The sequence below is a fragment of the Mandrillus leucophaeus genome, unplaced genomic scaffold (assembly GCF_000951045.1).
Source record: "Mandrillus leucophaeus isolate KB7577 unplaced genomic scaffold, Mleu.le_1.0 Scaffold417, whole genome shotgun sequence".
In the NCBI taxonomy this organism is placed as follows: Eukaryota; Metazoa; Chordata; class Mammalia; order Primates; family Cercopithecidae; genus Mandrillus; species Mandrillus leucophaeus.
Window position 1 is genome coordinate 2,271,025 of NW_012104443.1, and position 11,329 is coordinate 2,282,353.

The 11,329-nt window shown below is 36.4% G+C and overlaps 1 protein-coding gene across 3 annotated transcripts in view; it reads left to right on the plus strand.

The window, feature by feature from the left end:
- Positions 1 to 11,329, plus strand: part of LOC105548616 (chromosome unknown open reading frame, human C15orf41) — a 279,913-nt gene that overhangs the window by 124,774 nt on the left and 143,810 nt on the right. For all 3 annotated transcript variants that reach the window (XM_011992701.1, XM_011992702.1, XM_011992703.1), the window contains 3 exons: positions 125 to 204; positions 562 to 611; positions 5,787 to 5,854. In XM_011992701.1, coding sequence (XP_011848091.1) covers positions 125 to 204; positions 562 to 611; positions 5,787 to 5,854 — 198 coding nt within the window. The remainder of the gene's footprint in view (positions 1 to 124; positions 205 to 561; positions 612 to 5,786; positions 5,855 to 11,329) is intronic.

Genomic DNA, 11,329 nt, shown 5'->3' on the forward strand with positions numbered 1-11,329 from the left:
AATGATTAGTGCCAGTCATATTTTTGTTTTCATGGTTTGTGTATATGTAGGTATATGTCACTTCTCATGTTGCATTAAAACTATGTTGACTATCTGCTAACAGTTCATATCTTTTCTTCTACAGCCTCCAAGTCTGTTATAAATAGTATGCTACGGGACCCTTCTCAGATTCCAGATGGAGTTCTAGCAAATCAGGTCTATCAGGTATTAATCACAGCTGTCTATTTTCAGTGGCAATGCTGTTATCTGCCTAGCCGAGTAAAGGATTTTAAACCTCATTTAATTACTGTCATCATAAACTATCACTGAGGTCAGGGTGCACCATAAATGGCAATGCAGTATTTGCAAGAAGAGCATTTCACTTTTTAATAGCTTGCTTTTATAGTGAATAAAAAGCATGCAATTTTTGTTTTCTGTGATTAAATCTGAACCGCCTTTTGATAGCTTTCCTTTTTGGGGGGTGGTGGGGGGAGAAAAGTAATTACTGCTTTTAGGATACTGTTTACTGTGATAGTTTTTGTAGTTGCCCCACCCCAGACCGCTTTTCTTATTTGTCTGCAGTGCATTGTGAACGACTGCTGTTATGGACCACTGGTGGACTGCATCAAGCAGTATCCTTTCCCATAAAATTTTAGGTGCGCAATTGACGAGCTTAGACTCAGTGGAGATGTGTCTAGCTTTAACCTGACATAAAGTTCTGCTTCACAAAACACGTTTCATACTCTTCTATTTTACATTCAATCAACTGGAGGGTCACTACAGACCATTCTTTCCTACAGCTTAAGAAATATCAGATAGACCACAGGAAGATGTCAGTTCAGCAGTTACACATTCACATGCTTATTTCAAACTGCTTGGTTTTCAATGAGTTTAAAGGTACAGAGTCATTAGGCAGGTAACATAATGTCTTGGAATGTATCTACCCATCCCAGGAAATATTTTTTTAAAAATATAACAAATTTCCATTTAAAATGAGCCAAATTTTGTTGAATTTACTAGAATAAATTCAGAGCCTGGAGTTAAAGGAGGTTGTGATTAAAATGCTTCCAGAGACATCACATTTTAAAGGCAACAGACTCTTATTGCTTAAATGCTGATTACAATCTGAGCCGGCATTTGGATTCCTAATAAACATTTTTAGAGAAATCAAGTTAATTTTTCCTCCTGGAATAAATTTAAGGTTGTGAAAACAGAAGTCTAGTCACTTTTCATTAAAGACGTTGAGATTACTAAAGAGTTAATGTTCACTTTTTAAAACAAGATTGGGCAGACAGTAACTACATATAGTAGGACATTATTAATCAATAAATTTAGTAGTACTGTGGCAACAGTAAGGTTTTTGATAATCCTTTATCAGATTTACTTTTATAATAATTTACTACTTAAATGGTAAATAATAAGTAATTTTTATGAGAATAATTTCTTTCTGAGTCCATGAATTTCACCCCTCTTAATAATATAAACATGTCCCTCCGGGAATGGATTTTGTTAGCATGGATGGCACTGTGATGAATTGTGACTCAGTAATTACTAGTCAGGAGGCTTTTTGTTGGAAACTCCTGCTAGTCAAATTGTGTACATGTATGTGTTTATATCCCACCTTCTTTCACAAAGGCTTAGAATCAGTAACATTTTTAACAAGAAAATCATGCCTTTATAAGTAATCTTTGCTAAATAGCCTTTTAACAGAGCCCTCTTAAAGAATATTCAGTATTGAAGATATAGCCCTTTATGTATTTATCTTCCAAGTCTGTTTCTCTGGTCTAGCTTAAGTTAGTAAAAACACAGCATTATCCCAAGCTCACCTTTTTATTAAACCAAGGTGAAACTGTACTTCTATATTCAGTATAAAATTAATGATAGTGTTAGAAATTGTAGGAGTGCGAATCTCATGTTGCTACACTGATAAAGTTTAGCACATTCATATAACAACTAACACCATCTCAGAGTATCTGGGGTTGAATTACATGTTAATTTTAAAGCACATAAAATAGTTAAAAATCAATTTAAAGTTAAGGTTTTAAAAGCATAATGTCTTTTGAAGGATTGCATATTGATTTTAAATATAACTATCTAATTATGTATGCATGGACTAAAGTATGAAGTCAACTGCTTTGTAAATGCCAGGAGGCTATTTTTCAGTAATAGTTGAGATGCTTACGGGAAACTAGATTGCTGTATTGCTGGCGAAGAAAATGGCTTGTGAGGTTATTTACAAGTTTTGCCCATGGTCACTGCCATACATCAATAATAGGTATTATTATAGACAAAGTCTAAGTGTTTTTGCTTATAGAGCATTATAAATTCTGTTTGGAGTATTTTCCTTACATTTTTGCCATCATTCACTTTCCATTTTTGGCTGTGTTACTGCCAGTAGAATTTAATGTAGTACATGATTTCAATTGATGAAGATAGTGACATATGTCTATAAATTACATTCACTGACTAGGTTATAATTTTTGCAGTTTCATTATGTCTGTTGCCAGAAAACTACAGATTTTATAAGTTTTATTTTCTAGACTTTGCATTTTATATATGTTTATATCAAGCAAAGCATAATTAAGAAACATATCTTTCCAAAATTTCAAATTGGTGATTGCTTTTATCATGCAAAATAAAACAGGCTGGAAAGTTTACAGAGAAACTGATTCTGTCTTTGCATTGAAGTAGTAGCAGTTTCATATAATGTATAAATACACTTGCATAGATGTTTCCTAGACTGATCAGCAATAATTATTTTATTTCACACCGAATAAAAATTATTGTTTTTCCATGTGAGTAAATGTGCTGTTTATTTTTCTGATAATTTGGTAATATTTACATTGCTTACTCTCAGTAAATTACATCATGTTGTGAGAAAGAAAGCACACATTCAGTAAATAAGATAGGTGCTAAACCTTCTTAGTACATTATGAAAATGTTATATTTGTGTAAGTAGAATAAAATAAATTGGTCATTTACTAGTAAGACATCACAGAAAGCACAGTTAGCAAAGAGTATATACATCATCATTGTGCTTTCTCTCTCTCTTTTTTTTTTTTTTTTTTTGGTATCTACTGTATTTTTTCCTATGCAGCCATGCCCACCTACACCTTTCCCACCACAGCTTATACTCACCAAGGAAAAAATGTGAGAAATCAGCCACCTCAACTTTCCAAAGTGTGACTCCAGGACACAGCTATTAGACAAAAGCATAAACTGTGAAGCAAGGAAAGATAATGATGCAGGAAGCTTCAAATGCTGTGGGTTTCATTTCTGTACCATCAGAAACCTCAGTTTCATGATTCAACATTTTAGATGTAAATAATTTACAACAGTAAAAATGAGAGCACATTTGTGTGGAATAGAAGTAAATAATTTAATTCTAAAATGTGGGATGTCCCTAGTAATGAGAGACCATTGAGAGTTATTCATCAAATGTCTTCAATGGACTCTGAAAATTTGTGAAATTTTGTGGTTAAAAAATCTGTTTCTTTATTTTGTTTCTCTTTAGAAATTGCAAAAGCAGAGCCTTGGAGGGCAGGGGACAACTGGAGGAAAAAGCAATAATGATGATTTAGGGCATGTTTTGCTGGAACATAAATGGCCACATCTCTTGGATTCTAAGATTTAAATAGTATTCACCTGTATATTTTGGTAAAATGCAAGATAATTCTCTAGGGTTTTTTTTTTTTTTTTTTTTTTACAAGCAACATAGAAGTTTTATTTAAGTTAAACTCGATCAGAATCAGCTTCTCTGGTAAGCCAAGGAGTGATGTGACCAGGTTGATGATACCAGTGAAAAGGACAATGAAGGTAATGATTCACATAATTATTAGCAAATGCAAATGCTTTTGAGTCAATTGAAATACTAGAGTAGGATTACACTCCTTTTCAGACTTTGGGCAATCTCGTCTGTTTGGAAAATACACAGCACTTCCATATTCTACTCCTGATTTCATAATTTACCAGCCATGGGACCTTCAGCAAATTCCCCAGCCTCCCTGAAGCTTACTTTCCTTAATTGTAAAAATGTGACTAATAGGCTGGGTGCGGTGACTCACACCTGTGATCTCAGCACTTTGGAAGGCTGAGATGGGCAGATCACTTGAAGTTAGGAGTTTGAGACCATCCTGGCCTACATGGTGAAACTCCTTCTCTACTGAAAACACAAAAATTAGCCAGGTATGGTGGCAGGCACCTGTAATTCCAGCTACTCAGGAGGCTGAGGCCGAAGAACTGCGTGAACCCAGGAGGCAGAGGTTGCAGTAAGTCGAGATATGCCACTGCCCTCCAGCCTGGGCAAGACCAAGAGTCCATCTCAAAAAAAAAAAAAAGAAAAAAGAGGGACTAATATTAGTATCTATTTGTGTGGCTATTGTAAGATGGTATCCCAAAGTATTTAGCACAAAGACTTCATGTATGATATTTAAGAAATATTAGCTATTGTCAATTATTATTACCTAATTTTAATACTTTTGAGAAGCTATATGGAGGTCATAAACATAGACTTGGCAGAGATCTTGTTGTTATCTTCTTTGCCACTCATTAACTGTATGCCCTGTGCACGTACCTTCTGACCCTTGGTTTCCTCATCTATAAAATAATTATTATAATTATGAGGATAAAAAAACATACTAAAAGCACTTAACACAGTGTCTACCACATAGTAAGCACTGAAAAAATATACATTCATATGTGTATCTATTTAGATGCATATACATGCATATACATACACACATAAGAAAAAGACTCTTGAAATAGCCTCTGTACCCACACCCGAATCCACAACTCTTTACTAAGATGTCTTTCCTGCAGATTACATATATTCTTAACAAATCACTTGTTTGGCTTGCAAGTCGCAACAGTCGACTGGAAGTGAAACAAAGAAGTTTCTAAATGTTGGCCTGATGACAAATGTGAATTCACAGAAGATTTCCAGAACTCTCTAAGACTAGGAATTCTTCTAGGGCAAAGGCTGCCTAGTATTCTTTATGGTACCTATTAAGTGCTTAATAAATGTATGCTAAATTGAGTTGAGGGATTTTAATTTAAAAATTTTTTTAGAATTTTTTTTTTCAGAGCCTTACCCAGCTGGCCTCAAGTGATCCTTCCACCTCAGCCTCCAGGGTGGCTGGGGTTATAGGCGCAAGCCACCTTGCCCAGCTGAATTGAAAGATTTTTAACACAGATTAAAGTACATTTAAAATGTCTCTCCTTCTTTACAAAATACAAAGTACACATCCATTTACAGATCTTTGTTTGCCAAAATATATAGAAAAATTATAGAAAAAGCTGGACACAGTGGCTCATGCCTGTAATCCCAGCACTTTGGGAGGCCGAGGTGGGAGAATCACTTGAGCCTAGGAGTTTGAGACCAGCCTGAGCAACATAGTGTGATTCCATCTCTAAAAAAAAAAAAAAAATTACCCAGGCATGGTGGGTGGTACACCCCTGTAGTCCCTGGTACTCGGGAGGCTGAGGTGGCAGGATCGCTTGAGCCCAGGAGTTCAAGGTTATAGTGAGCTATGATTGTGCCAGTGCTCTCCAACCTGAGCAACAGAGCAAGACCCTCTCTCTATTTAAAAAAAAAAAAAGTTTTAAAAAATTGTAGAAAAATTCGATCAAATTATTTAAATGAGGGAATGTGTGTAGAGATGTCATTCCTCAAAGATGTGGACTAAGGGCAAAAATGGCTGCTCAAACTACCTCAATGCTTCATTTCGTCTCAAAGTATAGACCTGGTATTAGCATTTTCCTGCTGGTATAATTCTGCCTGTGTTACCCCCTTAACTGAAACTTCCCAGTGCCATTGGTCATGAGCATGAAGTCCTGCTGAGAGACTTACTTCTAGAGAAAAACTTGTCCTTCCTCGGTAAGTATTATTCACATCTTCTGTAGCTTGTGTTGTCTCCATGAGTGCTTAAATATATATTTTAAAAATCTTCCACTAAAGGAAGGGTGAATGATGATTGATGCTCTGCATATTATCTTTTATTGATTTGGAACTGAGCAGGAACTCAGTTACCTAATCTCCTATATATACAGCACATGCACAAGCTTGCAATTAATATTTTATAGAATAAGTGGCTGAAAAAATGCTTTAATATCTGTTGCAGTATTACTTTTGGTGTCATGAGATATTAACCATAATCTAGGCCTTATGAGAAAAGGAAACAAAAGAAATATTGTCTATAAAATGTTTTATATATTAAAAAGAACAGTTAGAAAGATTCATGTTGGGTATATTTGTCTCATATATGGAACTCGGTAGTACTTTTACTTGAAAGCAAAATATTAAGCCTTTATTATTTCATGCCAAGCGTTCATTGACATCATGGATTTATTATGATTTTTTTAAAATCCCACATGTATTCATGTGTTTGTGTATTACAAATTATTATTTCTTCCAACATCTCTTAAGCATTAGAAATTAAGCCTCAGGCCGGGCACAGTGGCTCACACCTGTAATCCCAGCACTTTGGGAGGCTGAGGCGGGCGGATCACGAGGTCAGGAGATTGAGACCATCCCGGCTAACACGATGAAACCCCATCTCTACTAAAAATACAAAAAAAAATAGCCGGGCATGGTAGCGGGCACCTGTAGTCGCAGCTACTCGGGAGGCTGAGGCAGGAGAATGGTGTGAGCCCAGGAGGCGGAGCTTGCAGTGAGCTGAGATCTCGACCACTGCACTCCAACCTGGGCGGCAAAGCGAGACTCCATCAAAAAAAAAAAAAAGACATTAAGCCTCAAACGACTATACATATAATAAGTGATCACAGAAACCATAAAGCACCCTACAATGAATTAATTTCTCTTCTCCACTTTTAATGTGGTAATTTGTAAAGGTTACATACAAGTCATTTTATTATTAAACAGATCTATTTTATATAGATATTGAAGAGTCTGCAAAATGTTTATTTTAGGACATACACAAAAAATAGAACAATATTGGATTACATAAGTTTTGTTCTAAAATGGACAAAGAATTGGCCAAGGAAAACCAAATGCGGAGAAATGTCAAGGAAGAGATGTTTAATAAAGTCCTACAAAGTATCTATTCCAAATCTTAATGTTTGATATTTTTATTAATAAACTGTAGAATAAAATTGAATGTATTATAAGATTGTTTTAATTTGAAGCTTGGAGATATCATAAATATTCCCTAGTTAGGGTAAATAAAGTTGATCAATTAGGCAGGTGTTCTCAAGTCACTAAATTAAATCTCAGTATGTTGAAGCAGCAAGATTTTTCATATGGGGACAGTTGAATTATTTAGCCTATGGAAAGAGGGTAAGTTGGAAGAAATCACCTTTTAAAAGTCTAATCAAAAGGAAAATATGTAACAGTTCAGAACCAGTTGGAATGTGTGGCCTGTGATGCACTATGAGATATGTTTTGGAACCAGGTAGTTCTGATAGTATTATGAAATATCTGATCACATTGATTACTCAGATAGGGGCCAATATGTCATGGCCACGTCTATTTTCTGTTTTGTTTTTTTTGAAGCCACCAAGTAAGCAGCAGCATTGTCGGAGCTGCTGAGCACCACTCTCTGGGTGCCATCAGCCTACGGACAGTCAGGCCTTCAGCCCCATTTTTTTGTTTGGCCTAACTTTTCTCTGCTTCCTTCTTGAGAACTAGCCGATCCCAGCTGGGGAAAAAAAAAAAAAAAAGCAAAGATTGTAGATGTGGGCTAAACTTAGTCCTAGTCCTCAGCTTACTTGAACTTGAATGTGTTAGATTGGATTCACCATGACGGACAAAAGCAATGTAAAAATGTGGTCCGGGGGTCATCTCTGCTTGCAAACAAGTACAGAAAGGGGACTTGAAATTGAAATTCATGGGTCTCATCTGTTCCTCTGTGCTGTAGAATCTGGATAATTATTTTATGGAAGCATACTCAAAGAGGATATTTAATTGATCTTTAAAAATAAATGAGATAGGCCGGGCATGGTGGCTCAAGCCTGTAATCCCAGCAGTTTGGGAGGCCGAGACGGATCACGAGGTCCGGAGATCGAGACCATCCTTGCTAACCCGGTGAAACCCCGTCTCTCTTAAAAAATACAAAAAACTAGCCGGGCGAGGTGGCGGGTGTCTGTAGTCCCAGCTACTCTGGAGGCTGAGGCGTGAACCCGGGAGGCGGAGCTTGCAGTGAGCCAAGATCCAGCCACTGCACTCCAGCCTGGGCGACAGAGTGAGACTCTGTCTCAAATAAATAAATAAACAAACAAACAAACACATAAATAAGTAAATAAATAAATGAGATATAGGAAGTTGATGCAACCTGAGCCCTGTTTTAAAGCATTTTCTCATCAACATACAAAGAAGTTGTTAATTCTTCGTATTTTTAATGTAGCACTGGATTAACATATGTTTGTGGTTGAAAAATGAAGATTGAAAGCTTTGTATGAAATACTATTATGAGGCTGTTGTCCTTTTACCTTATAAATACCCCTTCACAGAGATTAATTAGATTTAAAGCGTTGTGCCAGGTAAATTTAGATAGATCATTTTAAAGCCAACTATGGAAAAAGTATTGGTAAATAAGTAGACCACTAATCTTATTCTTTCTTGTTTACATGTGTACACCTTGAATTTTGTTGCAGAGACATTGCAAATATGTTTAATTTATTTTGATCCTTTGCTAAGCAGAAGTAAAATATCTCTCTCTCTCTCTCTCTCTCTCTCTGTTGGCTTCTAATTTGGACTATATTTGAAAGACAAATATTCTCATCTTTTAATATAAGATAATTCGTATATTTAAGAATTATGACTTTCCTGAAAATATTTTACCGCATTCTAACTTTTCCACACATTGTGCTCTATATTTGTTTTATAAAATGCATATTTTATCTTTCCTCTTACCAATTGAAGGGAAAAATAAAAGTAAATCACTATTTCTTTCTTAAATTTCCTTGGTTCATAACTGCATCCTGAGCAGTTGTTATGGCACAAGATCTAGCCAGGCACTATAGGAGAGAAAAACAGAAGTGTTCTTATCATTGAAGATTTGAATGTACTGATATGAGTTCATCCTATCTTTTAAACTTATCCTATTTGTACTTCCACACATAAGTATATTGTATTAAGGCAGGTCAAAGTTAAATAAATGACTTCAGCTTCTCCAACTAAAAAATGTTTTTCATGCACATATTTACTCATTTATTCTACAAATAAGTTACTAAGTTGGATACTGTTTTAGACACTGGATAAGTCAGATGAAGTGTCTGCTTTAATGGGGTTATGGTCCAGTAGGGAGACAAACTACAAATGAACACCGATAATTTCTAGCAGTTTCTGAGAGTCCATGTAATTCTTCCCTTCATTATTTATTCATTCTTTTCAATTAACTTTTGTTGTGTTCTCTGCATGCCAGGAACTACACTAGTTAGTATGAAATGATTGATTATAAGCACTCTGTGCCCCCAGTGCTCATAGCCAAGCACCGTATTGCATGTGTGATCCAATGAGATTGCAGTTTTCTCTGTGATCCAGTGAGAATCCAGTGAGAATGCATCTCACTTAGTAGGTGCTCACATGATTGTCTCGATAATGAGAATAAAAACTCAAGGCTGTTAGGCTACTTTCATTAAACCTTTCAAAGAAAGATACAAATTATACTCAATATCAGTCATTGTCCTCTATGAATGAAGAAAATGCTGCTGCCTCATGAGCTGCTTTTTCCTGAAATAGTGATGGAATTTTACTTATTGATTTGTTCTTTGTCACCAAGACCTTCCTGCCACAGTGTATGTCTAGGATGGCCAGTTGAGCTCATAAGGTTGGCTCTATCGCCAGTAGCTAACTACTCATTTAAGTCTGCTGTGGGCAGACACCATTAAGAATTTTAAAGAAACAAACTTTTTTTTTTTTTTTAAAGTTGATGCAAACATGGGAAAATTGAAGATAAGTTTTAAGTTTCAGTACATGTCAGCAATTCTTTCCAAGGATAATTAATTTAGAATTAATATTTGTTGGCCCTATCTCAGTACTTTGGGAGGCTGAGGCAGGAGGATCACATGAGGCCAGGATTCAAGACCAGCCTGGGCAACATAGGGAGATCTTGTCTCTACACAAAATTGTTTAAAAAAATTAACTGGGGTGGTGGTAGGCACCTGTAGTCCCAGCTACTTGGGAGGCCAAAGTGGGAGGATCGCTTAAGCCCAGGAGTTCAAGATTACAGTGAACTGTGGTCATTCCACTGCACTCCAGCTTGGGTGACAGAGTGAGACCCTGTCTCTAACTAAGATAGACAGATGATAGATAGATAGATAGATAGATAGATAGATAGATAGATAGATAGATAGATAGATAGATAGATAGATAGATATCAGCATTTAAAGTCTCAAAAGACATGTTCAACTTGCTGCCCCTTCCTCGGCTTAGCTGCACAAAAAACTCCTCAACTTTAAATTGAACCATAAGCATTGTGAACATCCCATTACCTCTGCTAAGGGTTCAGTCAATGCCATATAGACAAAGCAGAAAATGTATTTCATCTACTGGTAGAGAAGTGTTGATTTGTATCTCTCAAGTGATTATCGAGACCATATTTTGCTGTTATCCCCTCTATTTTTTTTTTTCCTTTTTGTTTTGTTCAGTTTTGGTTTGGTTCTGTTTTTTTTTTTTTTTAAGAGCTTTGGACAAAAAGACAGGAAAGGAACAGAAAATAGTGACAATGCGAAGGCAACAAGACAGTTTGCCCTGTTAGGTAAAATATGAAAGAGCTCATACCAAAGAGTGAAGATAAACCATCCGTCTTTTCTGAGTTGGCATATCTCCAGGTTGGAGGGCCTTTCATTAGTGACGGCCACAGCCACCGGCTGGTGCAAATTCTTGTTAAGTTTGGCCTAATAATGATGGTTCTGGAGATACTTTATTCTTTCCAGTCAATGTTTCTGTTAGTAGACGCTAACAATTATTTTGAGTGACACCTGAGAGGCATTTGCTATGCCCCTGCCTCACCCTCACCCCTACGTTTGGACGAACCAGCAAATTTTACAGGGGTGCTTGCGTAGCATTCATGTATTACTCTATGGGACTCTGAGACAGTAGAATCTGTAAAGCCAAATAGGCTTAGTGAAGGATGTCCCTTGCCGTAAGAAATTAGGATCTTTGTTTCTAAGAGTTCATCTGCCCCTGCTGCTTTATTCCTCACCGGAAGCAACAGTACTGTGCTGGGGAGGTGATTATGATGTGACAAACAGGGGATTATGACTTCAGGTGAAGGATAGGCAGCAGGAGCAGATGAGATTTAGAATACCAAGACTGTGTGTATTTGCAGATGTCAGTGGCAGAGAGTAAGAGACCAGAAATGAAACATACAATTATGTAGGCTGAAGGGAA